At 38.0% G+C, this 21,137-nt stretch overlaps 1 protein-coding gene across 8 annotated transcripts in view; it reads left to right on the plus strand.

The window, feature by feature from the left end:
• RHOT1 (ras homolog family member T1) overlaps positions 1–21,137 on the plus strand; it is a 78,748-nt gene that overhangs the window by 41,280 nt on the left and 16,331 nt on the right. For 5 of the 8 annotated variants that reach the window (XM_066263304.1, XM_066263308.1, XM_066263307.1 and 2 more), the window contains exons 9-19: positions 5,137–5,235; positions 5,750–5,858; positions 7,149–7,269; positions 9,360–9,444; positions 9,811–9,956; positions 10,908–11,008; positions 13,492–13,622; positions 14,813–14,896; positions 17,404–17,523; positions 19,453–19,655; positions 20,686–20,781. In XM_066263304.1, coding sequence (XP_066119401.1) covers positions 5,137–5,235; positions 5,750–5,858; positions 7,149–7,269; positions 9,360–9,444; positions 9,811–9,956; positions 10,908–11,008; positions 13,492–13,622; positions 14,813–14,896; positions 17,404–17,523; positions 19,453–19,655; positions 20,686–20,781 — 1,295 coding nt within the window. The remainder of the gene's footprint in view (positions 1–5,136; positions 5,236–5,749; positions 5,859–7,148; positions 7,270–9,359; positions 9,445–9,810; positions 9,957–10,907; positions 11,009–13,491; positions 13,623–14,812; positions 14,897–17,403; positions 17,524–19,452; positions 19,656–20,685; positions 20,782–21,137) is intronic. The other 3 variants (XM_066263306.1, XM_066263309.1, XM_066263312.1) reach the window with 1 other exon arrangement.

A 21,137-nucleotide genomic window follows, 5' to 3' on the forward strand; every position in this document is an offset into this window, starting at 1 on the left:
AATGCTTTACTTATGCCAAAACAAGAAAAGAAAAAAGTCGAGTTTGAGTCAGCAAAGCAGATATATCTTCTAAGCTCAGACTACAGTTCAGCATCATTTATCTTTTTCTTTTTTTTTTTTTTTGGACCTCAGTGCAAGTGCAAAGGAAATTTCCATATTCGCACTCCATTTGACTATGCAGTTGAGGAGCTTCCTCCCAGCCTTCAATGGGAACTCATTAATCTGCAGTGTAATGAATGCTAACATGTGAAAACCAAGAAAATAATCTAATTCTATAAATGCTTTCCAAGCAATGAGTATGCCCAATTAAAATGATATGTTATCGTTTCTCGGCCTTTTGGCTAAGATCAAGTATAAAATGATATGTTTATGGGTATGTATCAGTTTTGGCAGTATATAACTGTGCAAAAAGACTTTCCAAAGATGAAATATGTAAAATCTCATTGCAGATCAGCATTAACAGATAAACATTTACAATCAATTTTTATGATAGGGAATACTAATTTGAACCCCAACTTAGCCAAATGTTATCCTCTGAGGTTTTTATTCTTCTTGTTAGTAGACTTATATAGCAAATTTATACTGTTACTATTATATTGTAAATTTTGTTAGTAAAAACTTTGTGGTGTCCTGGCCAATTAGCTCAGTCAGTTAGAGAGTAGCATCTTGAAACACCAAGGTTGTGGGTTTGATCACCAGTCAGGGCACGTTCGGGAAGCAACCAATGAGTGCACAACTAAATGGAACAACAGATGAATGCTTGCTCTCTCTCTTTCTTCCCCTCCCTCCCTACCCTTTCTCTCCTTCCTTACCCCTCTCTTCTCCTCTCTCCTTCTCCCTCCTTTTTCATGCCCCTTTCTCTCGGTCTCTCTAAATCAATCAAAAATATATAAAAAACCTGTGGAAATTTGATTCTCTCTTGCTGTATAAATACCTCCATGCCATTCTTGATTTTATCTGTTGGTTTTTTGCTTTGTGACCCAGAACAGAAAAAGTGTTGACTTCTGGTATAAGTAATTAATCTGAGTTATCCCTTAATCTGACCCTAATTTACTTTTCCTTAATCCTGGTTTACTGTTCCTTAATTGGAATGCTTCTTTCTAATTTACTCCTAATCCAGAATTCCCCAAAGTCGTCTCTTACTGATCACTAGGTGTACTTGTTAAAATCACAGATTGCATTCTGATTCAGCCAGGTGCTATATCTTATGATCAAGGAAATTTGGGAAACAGTCTCATAGAGATTTATCTGAGGCTTTAGCCTAGTGGTGCATTAAATCCCCTCTATTAGTTTGTTATCAGTTCTTTTTTTTTTTTAAGATTTTATTTATTGATTTTACGGAGAGAAGGAGTGGGGGAACAAGAAGTACCAACTCAGAGTTGCTTCTCTTTAGTTGTTCATTGCTTGCTTGTCATATATGCCTTGACTGGGCAAGCCCAGGGTTTTGAACCTGTGACCTCAGCGTTCCACGTTGATGCTTTATCCACTGTGTTGCCACAGGTCAGGCATGTAACAGACGTTTAAAAGGAGAGTAAATAAAAGGGAACAGAGGAAAAGAGGACGGAGGGGAAGGGGATGATAGGATGGATAAACCTGAAGGGAAGTGGGGGAGGGCGCTATCGGGAGAGGGGGACAAGGGGGATGTTGAGGGGAATATGGGGGAGGGGGGATGCATTCGGGGCGACACTAGAATCTATGTAAACACAATAAATTAAAATCAATAAAAAAAGAAATAGAAAAAATAAAAGAGTAAATAAAATATAGCAATGCAATCTTTATTAATCTTGGATATCTAGTATTAGGACACATTCTTTATTTCTTAAAAAATTCACCCATGATTGTAGATGTTATATGTTATAGTCTTCTGGTCAGCAAATTGTGCCTCGCCAGCCACATGCAGCTCTTTGGCCCCTTTAGTGTGGCTCTTCCACAAAATACCACGTGCAGGCGCTACCTTGATAAGGAATGTACTTACCTGTATAGTTTAAGTTTAAAAAATTTGACTCTCAAAAGAAATTTCAGTCGTTGTACTGTTGATACTTGGCTCTGTTGACTAATGAGTTTGCCAACCACTGTTAATTAGTACTCTTTTATAAAGGAAGGTCTAGCCAATGCTCTCTTAAATGTTTGACTTTTTTTCTCAGTTCTTTTTAATCACTTTGTATCTTAGGTTTTTATCTTTTTTTTCACTGTATCAAATTGCTCTCCTAGAGACCCAATTTAAAACAAAAGAATTATCTGTGTATGTTTGGGAAAATAATTATTTCCTTTCCTATTTTTAAAAGATTTTTTTTTTTAATTTTATTTAGAAAATTAACTTTAACAGGGTGACATTGATCAATAAGAGTACATAGGTTTCAGGTGAACATTTCTATAGCATTCGAACTATTGATTATGTTGTATACTCATCACTCAAAATAAATCATTTTCCATCACCTTATAGTTGTCTCTCTTTACACCCTCCTCCTCCCCCTCCCTCACCCCCTTTCCCCACATCTCCCTCCCCCGGGTAACTGCTTCACTTTTATCTATGTCCATAAGTCTCAGTTTTATATCCCATCTATGTGTGAAATCATACAGTTCCTAGCTTTCTCTGGTTTACTTATTTCATTCAGTATAATGTTCTCAAAGTCCATCCATGTTGTCGTAAATGTTACTATGTCATTATTTCTTATGGCAGAGTAGTATTCCACTGTATATTTGTACCACATCTTCTTTATCTGATCCTCTAACGAGGTACACTTTGGTTGTTTCCATGTCTTGGCCACTGTGAATAATGCTGCGATGAACATGGGGCTAAAGAATTTCTTTATTGCATTTGAATTTGATAGCGTGTTCAGAACTCATCATTACTGTTTACTCTGCATAGCCCATATCACTAAAGCTAATAAGTACACACTTTCTCACCTTACTGTATAATTTCTGTGAAGAGACCTACTTCAGAGATTTTAATTTTAATTAAAATCTTGAGCCTGACCTGTGGTGGCGCAGTGGATCAAGCTTCGACCTGGAATGCTGAGGTTGCCGGTTCAAAACCCTGGGCTTGCCTGGTCAAGGCACATATGGGAGTTGATGCTTCCTGCTCCTCCTCCCCTTCTCTCTCTCTCTCTCTCTCTGTCTCCTTTAAAATGAATAAATAAATAAAAATAATTTAAAAATCTTGACATTTTAATTTTCTGAAAATGGTTGACAATGATTATCCTTTAGCAATTATACAGATTAGAAGCTTGTGGGCCTTATTTTATTTTATTTATTTATTTATTTATTTTTTAATCTTTTTTTTTTTTTTTGTATTTTTCTGAAGCTGGAAACGGGGAGAGACAGTCAGACAGACCCCTGAATGTGCCCGACCGGGATCCACCCAGCACGCCCACCAGGGGTGACACTCTGCCCACCAGGAGGCGATGCTCTGCCCCTCTGGGGCATCGCTCTGCTGTGACCAGAGCCACTCTAGCGCCTGGGGCAGAGGCCAAGGAGCCATCCCCAGAGCCCAGGCCATCTTTGCTCCAATGGAGCCTTGGCTGCGGGAGGGGAAGAGAGAGACAGAGAGGAAGGAGGGGGGGGGGTGGAGAAGCAAATGGGCGCTTCTCCTATGTGCCCTGGCGGGGAATCGAACCCGGGTCCCCCGCACGCCAGGCCGACGCTCTACCGCTGAGCCAACCGGACAGGGCCGTGGGCCTTATTTTAAACAGGCAAATATTTGTTCTATTAATTGTAAATACTAAAACAAAGATTAAGGAAGTTGCCAAAATATATTTCTGGCAGAATTAAATAGAAAACTTTTATAGAGTCACAAAAAGCAGGATTCTTTTTAAAATACAAGTAATTTTTATCTGATAATAGGAAGTTCATGAAAGGCTTTTACACTTATCTACCAGAGCTATTTTGCCACTTGCTTGTATATAAGCATGTTTTATATCCCAACTTTGGCAAACACACATACGAGTGACAAATCAAAACATTAGTTTCATTCTACTACCAGAAGGTTGATGGTCAAAAATCAGCAGTTGATTATATCTCAGTGGAGCTGAAATTTTTTTATAAAATCAGAGGTTGGGAAGGAAAGCCTTTAGTAGTTTTAGAAATCTTTTTCTTCTTTCTTTTTTTTTTTTTTAAGTGTGTGGGGGTCCCCTCATGTGCCCCGACCGGATCCACTAGATCCACCAGCAACACCCCTCTGGGACTGATGCTTGCAGCCAGCTATTTTTAGCACCTGAAGGGGAGGCTCCAGGAGCGATCCTCAGCACCCACCGTTCTCTGCTCAGTGTCTCACTCAAATCAGTGGAGCCAGTGGCTGAAGGAGTGGGAATGAGAGAGAGAGAGAGAGAGAGAGAGAGAGAGGGGAAGGGAGGGAGAGGAGAAGCAGGTGGTTGCTTCTCCTTTGTGCCCTGACTGGGAATTGAACCTGGGGACATCCATATGTCAGATTGTTGCTCTATCACTGAGTCAACTGTCCAGGGCAATAATATATATATTTGGTATTTTTTCGAAGTGAGAAGCAGTGAGGGGGGGAGGTAGACAGACAGACTCCTGCATGTGCCTGACCTGGATCCACCCAGTATGCCCTCCAGGGGGTGATGCTTGGCCCATCTGAGGCATTGCCCCACTGCAACTGTAGCCATTCTAGCACCTGAGGCAGAGACCATGGAGCCGTCCTCAGCCCCTGGGCCAACTTGGCTCCAATGGAGCCTTGGCTGAGGGAGGGGAAGAGAGAGACAGAGAAAGGAGAGGGGAAGAGTGAAGCACATGGACGCTTCTCCTGTGCTCCCTGGCCAGGAATCAAACCTGGGACTTCCACATGCGGGGCCGATGCTCTACCACTGAGCCAGCTGACCAGGGCAATAAATATTTCTTTATATGACTGGAAAAATGAATTTCCTCTAAAGATGAACTTTATTTTCTTATCCATGGAGGATCTGTAGTCATGAGGAGAGAGTTTGACCCTTCCAAATATTGGTTCTCATTTACTTAAAAAAGCTCAAGTGTAAAAGTAAATTTTCATGTTGATTGTATTTGATATTATATATTTGACAGTGAGGACAATCAGAATTATTCTTAGCCTTACTTATGTAAATAATTTTTTTAAATTCCAACTGTTTTAATTAATATAATTTTTTTTCCTTCAATAATTTATAGCTGAAACCAGCCTGTATAAAAGCCCTTACTCGTATATTTAAAATATCTGATCAAGACAACGATGGCACTCTCAATGATGCTGAACTCAACTTCTTTCAGGTAGCCCTGTACTTTTCATCGTGGTGGTTTTTCTTTTTCTTTTTTCTTTTGGCAGGAAAAAGCTATAAGAATTTGTTTGTTTAAACAGTGATCTGTTGATAAACTTGAATTTCTTTCATGTAAAAGTATGTTTCATATCAAGCTATTTATGTCTTTGCTCAGGGTATAAAACTCTTATGCTTAGGAATCGAGGAGACTCTTGGGTAGCATTATTTCATGGTACATAATCGGTGTCTTCAGGATGACTTGTAGTCTGAACAATGAAATGTTTTTTTTTTCTTGGTTTTGTGTAACATAGCTTCACAAGGAGCCCTGTAGCTTAGAAATGTGATAGGGAAAGTAGGTAGTTTCTCTCCTAAGTATGACATGTTTTATATAAATAATACAAGGCTGAGATTATCCTAAGTTACAGTTTGTTTCTTTTGATTGCAACTCATTGGTTTAATGTTTTGTAGATCAGTGTTTTTATATGTTCTTTGTGGTTTTAATGCTGATTTTTTATGTTTTTTGCTAGAGAATTTGTTTCAACACTCCATTAGCTCCTCAAGCTCTGGAAGATGTCAAGAATGTAGTCAGAAAACATATAAGTGATGGTGTGGCTGACAGTGGACTGACACTGAAAGGTGGGTGAATGGTGTTTTTCCCCCTTTTGAAGTTAATATTTTCAAATTTTGGCATAAAGTGAAGGTCTTAATAGCATTATTTATACTTTAAGGAAATGTTGTTATTTACTCATATGCCTAAAATCTAACTTGGTTCTATGTAGGAGTTGGAAGAGACAAGCAATTTGGAGGGGATAGTGATCCTTACTGTCAGCATAAACTAGAGGGAGAGAAATTGTTTGGATCTCAGGAATGTAGAGGGTTCATCAGCGGGAAAGAGATTTCTGGAAAAAATTTATCTTCAAGTTCTTCTGACTCATAAGCATTTTCTAAGTAGAAATTATTTTTAGGGAAGATATTTTGTCTATCAGTCAGATTTACCAAATACAAAATGTTCCCTGTGGAAAGTGTGACAGAGCCTGACCTGGTTGCTCAGTGGGTAGACCATCAGACTGGGATACAGAGGACCCAGGTTTGAAACCCAGAGGTTGCCAGCTTGAGTGTGGGTTCATGGACATGACCCCAAGGTTGCTGGCTTGAGCAAAGGGTCACTCGGTCTGCTGTAGCCTTCTGGTCAAGGCATATATGAGAAAGCAATCAATGAACAACTAAGATGCTGCAACGAAGAATTGATGCTTCTCATCTCTCTCCCTTTCTGTCTGTCTGTCCCTATCTGTCCCTCTCTCTGACTCTCAATTTCTCTGTCCAAAAAAAAAAAGTGTGACAGAACAACAGTAAAATAAGAAATGAAATGGAAAACCAGGAATTTTTATTATAATACACAAAGATCTATAAAACAATTCCCTTGTTTTTTTTTGTTTTTTTTGTTTTTATTTATTCATTTTAGAGAGGAGGGGAGGGGAGAGAGAGAGAGAGAGAGAGAGAGAGAGAGGAGGAGCAGGAAGCATCAACTCTTATATGTGCCTTGACCAGGCAAGCCAGGGTTTTGAATCAGCAACCTCAATGTTTCCAGGTTGACGCTTTATCTACTGTGCCACCACAGGTCAGGCCAATTTCCTTTGTTTTTATCATATAATTTTGTGAATGTCAGTGTATTCGTTGGGATGTGTTTTTGGCTCTTTCTTCTAGTGCTGTCTCTTGCTGACCTGGGTGTATAAATGAAATGATTCTAAAATCAGCCCTTTTTATTAAACACTTGTGAGTTTTGTTTTGATTTGACTTTTAGTATGCAAAACTAGTATGCGTATGTTCATGAATGTAGCTCTTGCCATTCGTTGTGTTACATGCTTTTCTTCCGTGTGACTCTGTATCCTTTTGCACATCAACTGTATTTACTTCATTTTATTTCAGGTTTTCTTTTTTTACACACGCTTTTTATCCAGAGAGGGAGACATGAAACTACTTGGACTGTGCTTCGACGATTTGGTTATGATGATGATCTGGATTTGACACCTGAGTATTTATTCCCCTTGTATGTACTTTTTGCCAAGTATTTTAAAGTTTTGTTTAGCTGATAGGTAGGCTTTGGGGAATTATGTATATCATAGAGAGCTTATAACAGGGTTTCTGGGCTGTATTGACTTTCTGGTCTGGGTATTCCTTTGTGGTAGAGTCTGTCCCATGTGTTATAGGATGTTTAGCATATCCTTAGATGCCAGTAACACCTCCTCCACCAGGAGTGACAACCGAAAATGTTCCTCAGTGAAATCATCCCCAGTCATGAGCCACTGATTTATAGCATAGCTCAAACTTTTCCTTTTCTTCTCGTGGAGATTATAAGAATTTTTTTTTAATTCATCTTACTGCCGAAGAAGATAAAAGATGCTAGACATAGTTTTTGAAGTCAATAGATGAGTAGTATATTGGTTAGCTTTTTTTTTTTTTCATTAGTCCTTCTGCTCCCTAAGGTTTAGCACAAGATGAAATAAATATTTTTCCTAAACAACCAGTCTATTTGTGGTTATTTTCCTTTAGCTAATGCTATGTTTTAGGTTCTATTTGTTTAAATTTGGACCCAGTGTCACCCCAAAACAAGAGACTGACTTGCGATATAGGATGCCACTCCTGTAACAGGGAAGTGACATCCCAAGGTCTGGCCTTTGAGGCTCCAGCCTTTCTTCCCCCTTTCAGCAGCATGCTATCTTCATGTTGTCTGTTTTTTTTATTTTAGCATGGCACCCCTATCTATCTATATAAGGGTTCAGAAAGTCTTTGTTGTGTTTTTCTTCCCCAGTCATTGGGGGAGCAAAGTTCTTTCTGGTTGGATTCCTATTCCATTAATCAGTTCTAAGTCAAAACCTCTCGTCAAAGTTATCAAATCTTGGCTCAAGTGGTATTTCAGATTTTTCAATAAATCTATATTGAATGAATAAATTTGTCCCAGGACCTTCTTTTCGGGTTTTCTTCTCTGTGCCACAGGTAGACAGTTCTACAGGGGATTGCTGATTGCTTTCTTAACTATGACAGTGAGGAAACTCGTATCTCTTGGGACTTGTGGCTTATACTATTATCGCTTTCAATTTCTTTATGTTTGAATTTCTCTGCCTTGAATTTTCTGCAAAATAGTCTCTTAGAGCCAGAGCTTGAATTTTTCTAGCTTTCTTATTAAACTCTCTGCCCCTGTACTTCACACTGTTGCTAGGTTAATAGATATATAAATACAGATTTGGCCATGTCACTTCCCTTCAAGACAGGATAAAGCCAAAGCTTCTTAACACGGTAAACAAGGTCACTCATGATCTGCTCATGCTCTCTCCCTGCCTTCCTTCTAGAAGTAAATACTGAACTATTTATAGTCCACCAATCATACTGTTTTCTACTCAAGGCTTTGCCCATGGTATTTTCACTTTTTCCCTCCCTCTCTCCTCAACCTAATTAGTGCCTCTTATCCTTAAAGTCTCAGTTCAGGTGACAGTGTCTCTCAGCAATGCTGACACCTCCTCACCCCCAGGGCAGAGACGTTCCATTTCCTGTGGTGGCCCTGAGCATCCTTAGCTTACCATGCGCAGCACTTGTCTCATTCTGTTGAGATAGTGAGATTTTCTGTTTGTGGTCCATCTCCCCCTTGAATGTGGTTACTCAGAGGTAGGAAGCCTGTCTTGTTTTTTTGTTCCTAGTATACCTGCCCCAGTGCATTTGATAAGTGTTTATTGAACTAAACTCAGGGTGGGTGAAAAGAAGATCAAATCAGGCAGAAATAACATTTCTTTACATCATTTTCAACACATTACAGTATTGACATAATTATGAGTTATAATTTATTTATATAGGAGGAACAAACCCATTATGGTTTCATCAGGATTATTTGTAAAATTTTTATTTCAACCTGCCCTTCGGATATTTAAGAAAATTTTACATGTCAACTCGCAATGAGCATTATTATGACTTGAGGATTACCACACCACTCTAGTGACTTTCCCTGGAAAGTCCAAGTGGCTCCAGCAAAGATACTTTGTAAATGGTGTTAAATCACAAAAGGACTTTTTATAATTTTATATTCATTTCTTAAATTTTAATATTTGATTAATGATTTGTTTTACTCTTAAATTTTTTCATCAACAGGCTAAAAATACCTCCTGATTGCACTACTGAGTTAAATCATCATGCATATTTGTTTCTCCAAAGCACCTTTGACAAGCATGATTTGGTAAGCTTTTAGCTGCTGTTTGTTTTCCATGAGAAAATATTTCTCAGTGAATGATTTAACTCTGTTCCCTTAGCTATGGGGTACTCATGTCTCATAGCCAAAAATTGCTTAAAGGCTCTTAAGTTAAACTAGCAAAAATACTTTCTTTAATATATTTATTATTTTCTCAAGATAAAACAGTCTGGTTTCTACAGAATTGTGCATAAGTTTTCTTGTATACATGTAAAAAATTTCTTTGATAAAATGTAAAATTTTTTCAACGTTAGGTTTTAGAAGCATAGCTTTTCTAGACGAGGGGGCTTTCGTGCTTGATAATTACTCTCTTAGAGATCTAAGAAGTATGTGTGCTTCCTTGTGTATCCTCAGGACAGAGACTGTGCTTTGTCACCCGATGAGCTTAAAGATTTGTTTAAAGTTTTCCCTTACATACCTTGGGGGCCAGATGTGAATAACACAGTTTGTACAAACGAAAGAGGCTGGATAACCTACCAGGGATTCCTTTCCCAGTGGACGTGAGTACGGAGCTCCCCTGTTTCCTCTGGAGTTACCACTAGTTTAAAATTATGGTACATTCCATTAATCATTTTGTAAGTTTTTCAGGCCTTACAAAGTGCTTCAATCATAATAAACAGGATTTATAGTGCTGCTATCTCTAGGATGAACTTTAGATGTTCTACAAATTTATCAGAAAGGAATCTGTTTGCTTTTGGATGATGTTCAGGAAAACAGTAGTAAGTTGTACATTAAAAGTGAGCTAAATTTTAATACCTTTTTGATTAATGGAATTGGAAACAATGCTATTGCAGAAGAATTCTTCCACCTTTAGAAGATGGGCCGAGCATATTTTACTTGACACTGAAGACTTAATATAAGGGCTTTTTGATGTTTATTTGCAACATACTCTTGGTTTTGTCTGCAGTCTAGGTAGGGCATAGTTGACAATCTATCTAAGGTGCTAAGGAAATCCTCTGGTCGTATTTGATGACGTAATTACTTTAGTCTTGGTGAGACTAATTTTCTTAACACCAGAATTGATTCTTTTTTCAAATTATAAAAAAGGCTCATTTGAAGTCCATTTCAATGATTTTTGCTCCTTTCAAAAACCTTTTCAGGTTTAATTATTTAAGTTCTTAACTAGCCGGTATTTGCTATATACTGTGAACTTGGGAAGCAGAGTATATAAAAAATGCCCGCTCTAGATGTTACCAGCAGCTCACTGCTCATCTGTGGCCTGCTCTGTCTGGACAGGTGGAGGAGACACAAGCACACCCTTACATCTTGCATTCTCTTCCCTTCTCTGCCTGATGAATGGCATCGTAGGAAAACTGGTTGGGCACATGGGACCTTAAAGCAGTCTGACAAAACTTATCTGGATCTGGTGGTAAAATTTGAGCTGTTGGAATATTTTTTTCAACACATGTTCATAGAGGAACTTTCACACTCTGAACTCTCCTGTTTCCTAGGCTCACAACCTATTTAGACGTACAGCGGTGCCTGGAGTACTTGGGCTACTTAGGCTATTCGATATTGACTGAACAGGAGTCTCAAGCTTCGGCCCTTACAGGTAAGGGTCTACATAATCAGTAACACAATTAGGAAAAATTTTCATATTCCACTTTCATATGTAAAAAGATTAAAAATAAGCATGGCTTTGCTAGTCTTCATGTCTGCATTCTGATTTGTTTTCCGTGTGATTTGGTCATTTCTTTTGATTTGAGATGTTTAATTTTATTGTTTATCAAAAAAGAAAGAGTAGAGGTTTTACCTCTAGTTTACTCCTGAGGTTACTCCACTGATGAATATCGGGGAGGGCCACGGGCCTTAAAAGGGTAGTTCATCTTGTGTTATAGTTTTCTTTGAACATTAAAAGCAATGCCTATTACATGATTTTGATATATAGATATATACACATATATATATTGATATATATACGATATATTTATATATATATATATATTTTTTACTCATTTTAGAGAAGGGAGAGGAGAGAGGAGAGGGAGGAGAGAGAGAAGGGGGAATGAGCAGGAAACATCAACTCCCATATGTGCCTTGACCAGGCAAGCCTAGGGTTTTGAACCAGCGACCTCACTGTGCCAGGTCGATGCTTTATTCACTGCGCCGCCATAGATCCAGCTGATCCTGATGTTAAACTGATCGTCTCTCTCAGCATTGTAACCATTTTCCACATTAATAAAATTTTCACAGCTCTTATAATTCTTGACAAGCAGTGTCCTCCACTTCAAGAAAACTCATAGGTATGGAAATAACACATTAGGGAACTGGTATTTCAAGAGTTACTTCTAACCTAATTGGTGAGGGGAAAATGCTCTATCTTACAGGAAGCCCCAGCACAAGAAGACAACCAATCTTAAATTGACATAGCAGGTACCTTTTAATGTATTTTAAAAATTGGACAATATTTAATTCAGCATCAAAGAGTAAGGAACTAATTGCTAGTCAGCATGAGGTGTTTTTTTTTTTTTCGTCTAACAAAATACTGTGGACATCTTTCTGTATCACTGAGTATACTTTTATATTTTTTTGTGTGTATATGTGACAGAGACAGAGAGAGACACAGGGACAGATAGGGACAGACAGGAGGAGAAGGTGAGAAGCATCAATTCTTTATTGTGGCACCTTAGTTGTTCATTGATTAATTTCTCATGTGCCTTAACTGGGGGGCTACAGCAGACTGAGTGACCCCTTTCTCAAGCCAGCGACCTTAGGCTCAAGCTGGTGAGCCTTGCTCAAACCAGATGAGCCTGTGCTCAAGCTGGTGACATCGGGGCCTCGAACCAGGGTCCTCCTCATCCCAGTCCAATGCTCTATTCACTGCGCCACCACCTGGTCAGGCTTATATATCTTTAATGCTAAATAATGTGTCATCGTATAAATGTTCTATAATTTATGTAACTAACCTATAATTAATGTGTGTTTTTTATAATTTTTCAATTTTTTGCTTCTGGCAGGCTTTGTTACAGTTGAATCTTTACCTACAGTTTAAGGCGTTCTCGTATACCTCAGGGGGAGATGCCCTATTCTTCTGCTGATAAAGCATTGTTTTTTCTGGCCTCTCTCTTTCACAGGTTTACATTGGGAAGGCCAGTTAACCCCAGAGGGCACATCCCTTTACCACTTGTAGATCCAAGAGAGTGTAGATTTGAGTGAGAGAGCATCTTTTAGTTTGTAACTTGTTATGACAATAACTTATCACAGAAAAGATAGATATTGATGGGACATAATGTTGGCTATATTTATTGTAATTTTAATTCATATTTAGGATATCATTTTCCTTATAAAAGTGTGCTACTTATTGCCTGGCCAAATACCTCAGTTGGTTAGAGCAGTGTCCTGAAGCACAGAGGTGCCGGTTCAATCCTCAGTCAGGGCACATACAGGAACAGCTCAATGTTCTTATCTTTCTCTCTCTCTTCCTCTCTTGCTAAAATCAATAAAGAAAAATTTTTTTAAAAGTACTACTGATTAAATAAATATTTTTTGGTTACTAGAAGTTCATATATATAGCCTTTTTTTTTAATTTATTTTTTTTATAGCGACAGAGAGAGAGTCAGAGAGGGGAACAGACAGGGACAGACAGACAGGAATGGAGAGAGATGAGAAGCATCAGTCATTAGCTTTTCATTGTGACACCTTAGTTGTTCTATAGCCACCTTTTTAGAAATTCATCTTTTTACCTGTGGTGGCGCAGTGGATGAAGTTGACCTGGAACGCTGAGGTCACCCTGTCAAGACACATACTGGAAGCAAGAATGAGTTGATACTTTCTGCTCCTCCTGCCTTCTGTGTGTGTGTCTCTCTCTCCCTCCTCTCTCTAAAATCAGTAAATAAAATCTTTTTAAAAAAATGCATCTTTTCCACTGAGGCCCTTTTTTATTATATTTAGTACTTGATTTCACATACAGCTTGCCTGTTGTGCTGTATGCTTCTTTATTGATAAAATGTTAAATAGCAATATCCTATTTTGCAGAAGATAAAATGGGGGCTCACTGAGTCTGAGTGGTACACAATACGTTTCTTTTCTTTTTAGTAACAAGAGATAAAAAGATAGACCTTCAGAAAAAACAGACTCAAAGAAACGTGTTCAGATGTAATGTAATTGGGATGAAAAACTGTGGGAAAAGTGGAGTTCTTCAGGCTCTTCTTGGAAGAAACTTAATGGTGAGAATTCTCAGAAAATACAATTTTATTTAACAAATTTTTTTTAGTCATGAGTTTAAATAATTTATATAGCTATTAACCTTCTTTTTTTTTTATTTTCTGAAGTGAGAAGCGGGGAGGCAGAGAGACAGACTCCCGCATGCACCTGACTGGGATCCACCCAACATGCCCACTAGGGGGCAATGCTCTGCCCATCTGGGGCATTGCTCCATTGTAACCGGAGCCATTCTAGCACCTTAGGTGGAGGCCATGGAGCCATCTTTGGCTCGGAGGCTCCTGGCCCAACTTTGCTCCAATGGAACCTTGGCTGCAGGAGGGGAAGAGGGAAGATAGATAGAAAGGAGAGGAGGAGGGGTGCAGAAGTAGATGGGCGCTTCTCCTGTGTGCACTGACCAGGAATCAAACCTGGAATCTCCACACGCCAGGCCAACACTCTACCATCGAGCCAACTGGCCAGGGCCTAGCCATTAACCTTTTTAAATGAGTATAAGAACTCGGTAATCTATATATTGATATATATTAGTAAAGTACAACCTAAAATGTAACAATACTCCTATTGAACTAGCTTTATCTTTTTTTTCTTTGATGTACTTGATTTCTTTTTTATTGAATTTATTAGGGTGGCATTGTTTAATAAAATAATAAAGATTTCAGGTGTAAAGTTCTATGATACATCATCTGTATATTGCATTATTTGTTCACTACCCTATCTTTATTTTTTAAATGTTAGCTATCTATCTTTTTTTTTTTCAAATCAGTGTGTAGGTGAGGATTAAATGAAAGCCCTGACAACGCGTGGCATGAAGTAAATATACAGTAAATACTTCTAATTGAATGCTGAAATCTAATTCTGACTACTGCCTTGAGTAAGAAGATTGGTGTATTTCCACATTAGTCTCATATCAAAGAATTGCCAGCAGGTGGCTCTGGAATACAATTTTAATAGTATAGTTTACTTCCTTTCAGTCGCTGCTTTCACTTTGTACTGAACAAATGCATCTTTTGTTTTAGACTGTAAGAACTGAGAAGCATAAAGTCAATATCCCCATTGTACTTATAAGTAATATATAGTGTAGAAAAGAATGCCCTTTTATCCTTTTATTTATGACAGACCCACATGCATATGTATTGGTAACAACTAGTTACTGTAATATCTTTTTGTAAATACTGATATTTTTGGTTGTTTTCAGAGGCAGAAGAAAATTCGTGATGATCATAAATCCTACTATGTGATTAATACTGTTTATGTATATGGACAAGAGAAATACTTATTGGTAAGAAATTCTCTTACATATAAAGATTATTAACTATTAGATATATTTTTTAAAGGGAATTCTAAAATATATTTATTGAGTAATTTTAGAGAGAGAGAAAAACATCAATTTGTGTTCTGCTTATTTATGCATTCATTGGCTGATTCTTGTATGTGCCCTGACTGGGGATTGAACCTGCCACCTTGGTGTATCGGGACAGTGCTCCAGCCAACTGAGCTGCTGGGCCAGGGCCCTAAAGACTCTTTGAAAACTAATTGGGTTTAATTTAATGACTGTATGTAGAACTTTAGTGTGATTTTTATTTTCACATGATTTATTCATTGGAATTAATTGTAATTCCCTTGATATGTAGGTGATTACATGGGTTTAGTAAAAATCAATCTTACTTAATTGTATGTTACACCTACAATAAGAAAGTTTAAAAAAATTAACTCCCCTTTTCTTTTTCTTGGACTTTTATTTTTAAAAAATTATCCTCTACTATTAATTAGAAATTAATATGAAAACCTTAGTGCAAGGCTTGATCATGTAACTATAATCTGAGTCAAGTTTTATCTGTTGAGCAGTGAAGGAGTATAGTCAACAAATGTGTGGGCCTTAAAAGAAAAATGAATGAAAGAAGGGTATAACTGAAAAGGTACTATGAACTGCAGTAGAAATCATATGTTCTCATTTGACCCAGTCTGATTTCATTTGAACCTAGTCAGATTAGATGTGTTAACTCAGGCAAGTGGCTTACTCTCTCTGAGACTGAGTTTCTTATTAAGTTAGCTAGTATGAGAAGCTCCTAACAAGGGATAGGTACTAGAAAAAGTCATTTTCTCTCTTTTCCTTTTTGGAAATAATTTATTCTGCTAGACAAATGATCTGAGTTTTATACACATTTTACTCTTTATGATAAAAGTTCTTTTGTCAGTTTCTTAGTAAACCTTGTTTATCTCCTTTTTTTTCCCTGTAAGTTGAGTTCTATTTATAGTGTACTCAGTAGATAATGCTGACAGTTTTCCTGTTTTTATTCTTATACCCTTCTTTGTAAATTGGTATCTATCATGTCTGACTCTCCATGCTATAATAGTGTTTTATTTGGAATATATAGTCACTTCTGACACTATACTTTCCCTTTCTTCTCCTCAACAAAGAGGCACTATCTTACATAACTCAGTACTGAATTTTATTCTTGTTGGATTATTATCATATCATAGATGACGTATTTCTTTAGAATTTTTATGTTAAATTGAAAAAGTGTAGGAAGTAAAGTAGAATAAAACCATAGTGTAAAGAGTTCTTTGCTTTGTGTTTTTGATTGGTGGGAAGAAAAGGTAGTATGGTAGAAAGAAAATATACTTGGAATCATATTTGTGTTCAAATTCTGGTCTAGCCTGACCAGGCGGAGGCGCAGTGGATAGAGCGTAGGACTGGGATGCAGAAGACCCAAGTTTGAGACCCCGAGGACGCCAGCTTGAGTGCAGGCTCATCTGGTTTGAGCAAAGCTCACCAGCTTGGACCCAAGGTCGCTGGCTCAAGCAAGGGGTCACTCGGTCTGCTGAAGGCCCACGGTCAAGGCAGATGTGAGAAAGCAATCAATGAACAACTAAGGTGTCACAATGAAAAACTGATGATTGATGCTTCTCATCTCTCTCTGTTCCTGTCTGTCGGTCCCTACCTATCCCTCTCTCTTACTCTCTCTCTGTCCCTGTAAAAAAAAAAAAAAAAAAAAAAAAAAAAAGTTCTGGTCTGATGATTTGTTAGATGTGTTACTTAGGCAGTTGACTTAATCTCTTTAGCCTATCTTCTTATTTATAGAATGCAGAGAATTCAGGTAAAGGGGCTGCCCATCACACTTAAGTCATCCAGTCAATGTTAGTATTTTCTTTTTCTTTAATTAAAAAAATTTGTCCCATTGATTTGAGAGAGTGTATTAGGGAGGAAGTGTGAGAAAGGCAAAGAGAGAGAGAGAGAGAGAGGAGCAACAACTTGTGTTCCACTTAGTTGTTCTATTTAGTTGTGCACTCATTGATTGTTCTTGTACATGCCCTGAATGACGATCAAACCAATGACTTCGGCACACTGAGATGACGATCTACCAGGGGTCTCAAACTCGCGGCCCGCGGGCCGCATGCGGCCCGCCGAACAATTTTGTACTGATTTTTTTTTGTTTTCAACTGCAGTGAGAAAGTTGCATAACAGTTGCCTTTTGTAGACCTAGTGCGGCCCACCGAATGGTTGTGATCTTGCTCTGCGGCCCACATGCTGAGTTGAGTTTGAGACCCCTGACTAGACACTGAACACCTGGCCAGAGCTAAATGTTAGCTTCTTAATCACTATTTTTAATTCACAGAATCAGTAGCTACTTGTTTATGTGCATGTCTCTCTTCTAAAAATGATCTGAAAATTTATTAACTAGTATTTTTTAATTTAGTAGTTGTAAGACAAGTAATAAAACATTATGACTTTAATTATACATTGATATATGGTATTTATGTTTCTCATTTTTTTCTTTTTACAAGTTACATGATATCTCAGAATCGGAATTTCTAACTGAGGCCGAGATCATTTGTGATGTTGTATGCCTGGTATATGATGTCAGTAACCCCAAATCCTTTGAATACTGTGCCAGGATTTTTAAGGTTTGTTGCTCTTTTGGTCTATAACTAAGTTCAACCTTATATGGAATTTAATGAAATTGTAATGAGGGGTTTTTCTAACCAAGAAAATCATTTGTGGAGCTTTTTAAAAATACATATATCTGTGTCCTGTCCCTAAAGGTTCTAGTTTTATTCTGAGCTGATAAGGTCCCAGATATCTGTCTTGTTAAAAACATTTTTTCCACAGATGACTCTGATGTGCATTTCTGGTTAAGAACTTCTGTATTAATGGAAAATCTTTCTGGCTGTTAGGAATGCTCGTGGGTCATATATTGCCAGTTACATCAAGAATAATAACAGACCCAGAGGAAAAACTAGAGGCTTGAAAAGTTAGTAGTCACTTTGAGATTATCAACAAGATTTAATTGGAGTAAAAAAACTAGATACACAAAGGAATTTATTCTAGCATTGTTTTTAATAGCAAAATATCTAAGAATAGTAGGATACTTTACCATTAAGATAAAGTAATACAGCAGACTGTTAAGCCATTAAAAATAATGGTTTTGAATTCTGAAAACATGGAAAATTCAGTCACATAATTTTCAATTTTTATATCCAGAACCACTGCAGCCAAATAAACATGGAATATGTAAATACATGCATTTAAGGTCTAAAGGTGATATGAAAATAGTGTGCTTTAAAATAGAGAAATTTAGGTGGATTTTTTTCTCCCCAAAATATTGTCTTTTTTTTGTATTGTATTTTTCTGACGTCAATCAGGGAGGCAGAGAGACAGACTCCCTCATTTGCCCGACCGGATCCACCCGGCATGCCCACCAGGGGGCGATGCTCCATTGCAACCAGAGCCATTCCAACGCCTGAGGTGGAGGCCATGGAGCCATCCTCAGCACCCAGGCCAACTTTGCTCCAGTGGAGCCTTGGCTGAGGGAGGGGAAGAGAGGGACAGAGAGAAAAGAGAGGGGGAAGGGAGTAGAAGCAGATGGGCACTTCTGTGTGCCCTGGCCGGGGATTGAACCTGGGACCTCCACACACTGGGCCGACACTCTACTGCTGAGCTAGCCGGCCAGGGTCTACTGTGTTTTTGGGTTTTTTTTTGTATTTTCTGAAGCTAGAAACGGGGAGAGACAGTCAGACAGACTCCCGCATGCGCCCGACTGGGATCCACCCGGCTCTGCCCACCAGGGGGCGATGCTCTGCCCCTCCGGGGCGTCGCTCTGCCGCGACCAGAGCCACTCTAGCGCCTGGGGCAGAGGCCAAGGAGCCATCCCCAGCACCCGGGCCATCTTTGCTCCAATGGAGCCTCGCTGCAGGAGGGGAAGAGAGAGACAGAGAGCAAGGAGAGGGGGAGGGGTGGAGAAGCAGATGGGCGCCTCTCCTGTGTGCCCTGGCCGGGAATCGAACCCGGGACTTCTGCACGCCAGGCCGACGCTCTACCACTGAGCCAACCGGCCAGGGCATACTGTGTCTTTTTAATAAAATTTTTTTTCTAAATTTTAGTAAATTCAAAGCCACCTTATAGGTTTATATTGTTACCAGCATTAGAAAAGTGGCCCTGGTTGGCCTGACCTGTGGTGGCGCAGTGGATAAAGCGTCGACCTAGAAATGCTGAGGTCGCAGGTTCGAAACCCTGGGCTTGCCTGGTCAAGGCACATATGGGAGTTGATGCTTCCAGCTCCTCCCCTCTGTCTCTCTCTCTTCTCTGTCTCCCTCTCTCTCCTCTCTAAAGTGAATAAATAATTTTTAAAAAATTTAAAAAAAAATAAAGAAAAGTGGCCCTGGTTTTGTTATGAGACTGACCTGGACCTCTGCTGATCTTTGCCTCTTAGTTCCCTTATGTTTTGAAACAATTGATGCTTTGCGTATCCAGAGAAAATTTTTAGTGCACATTTAATTAAACTGAGTAATTTTTGAACTTGTCATCAGATTTTTATTTCATTTTTTATTCCATAGCAACACTTTATGGACAGCAGAATACCTTGTTTAATCATAGCTGCAAAGTCAGACCTGCATGAAGTTAAACAAGAGTATAGTATTTCACCTACTGATTTCTGCAGGAAACACAAAATGCCTCCACCACAAGCCTTTACTTGCAACACTGCTGATGCACCCAGTAAAGATATCTTTGTTAAATTAACAACAATGGCCATGTATCCGTAAGTACTTGCTTTGCCATCATTTTCACATTGCATGGTTCATAACAACACTGCATGCCATCATTAGCCATGAAGGTGGAATCTTTGTCACATAGAAGTTGTTCAGCAACAGAAAGAGACTTTGTAATGAGAAGGTACAAATTTAAGTTAATGCAAGTTTGGTCTGGGTGCCATTATAAAATTGTATATACAGTACTTCTCACAGTGTTTGTATATTTATGAGCAGGCTGTAACTATCTTAATAGGATAGTATAATAAAACAGCCCACCAGCTCGCATTAGAAAAAAGTCTTACTGCAATAATATGGGGTTGGCACTGGTGCTTTATGCTTTTAAGGCATTTCCATATGAACAAAAAACTCATTTTTATATTTTTCTGTTGATTAGTTGACTTTGAGTATGTGAAGGATTCTGTAATCTTATGAATTTAAATTATACAATAGATATGTTTCAGTTCAGGATATAATGTCTTTTTAAAATGCTGTAAAAATTAGTTGGAATTAAAAAAAAAAAAAAAAGTAGTTGGAATTCCTGCTATATAAATGGGTTGCATTGTGTTATGCCACAAGTTCTATGTACATTTATTGTATATCTATACATGCATATGCAAAAACACATAACTGGTCATCTTCATAGTTTACTAACTGCTTTAAAATTGCATGATTCTTAATGGCATTCTCCTCAAATGTATAAATTTGGTTTTGTAACAAAATAGTTCTTCAGGCAGTGCGTTTCTCAGGACTTTATAGTTTATTCTATTTATGATTGTTACTCTCTAGTCTAAATTATTTTTCTTATGAAAACTACAGTATGCTATAAACCGAGGTTTTTCAGAAAGGTTTTAATTTGTTACAGATTTTTCAAGTCAGTTAACTTTATTGCTATTTCATTAATACTTTTTTTAAAAATGCACTAAACCCTTGAAATTCTATTTATCTTGGAAGACAAATAATTTGTATTACTATAAGATAAGCACAACCTTATTTATGTTTTATGTTTGCTTTAAAAACTCCCATGTATGTTACCTACAGAGATGATCATTACAGACACAGACTCTCCCGAGACATGGGCAACACTGATAGAATAGAGAATTTGAGAAAAATCTGGGTCTTTCTAAAAACTGCTTTGTAAGTTACTTTTTCTTTATGGCTTCTGTGGGATTTTGTTGACATTTCTTTATAGATGAGAAAATCTCCTTTCTTGCCATAATTAATATTTTGTAATTATCCAGAAACGCACTGCTTGGTCAGACTTACTGCCTAACTGTGTGTCTTTTTTTTTTTACTGTGTAAATGCATTATTTTAATCTTGTAAATAACTGCAACTGTGGTTTTAGGTCTGCATTTTTAAAACATTTTACTGCAGTGTGTGTGTGTGTGTTTGTGTATGATAAATGTACATACTTGGACACTTGTTTATATGGTTAATCTCAAACTCCTTCTCATAAAGCATCTTCCTGTTGCTAAGCATACTTTGTTTGCAT

Source organism: Saccopteryx bilineata, chromosome 2 (genome assembly GCF_036850765.1).
Source record: "Saccopteryx bilineata isolate mSacBil1 chromosome 2, mSacBil1_pri_phased_curated, whole genome shotgun sequence".
NCBI lineage: Eukaryota > Metazoa > Chordata > Mammalia > Chiroptera > Emballonuridae > Saccopteryx > Saccopteryx bilineata.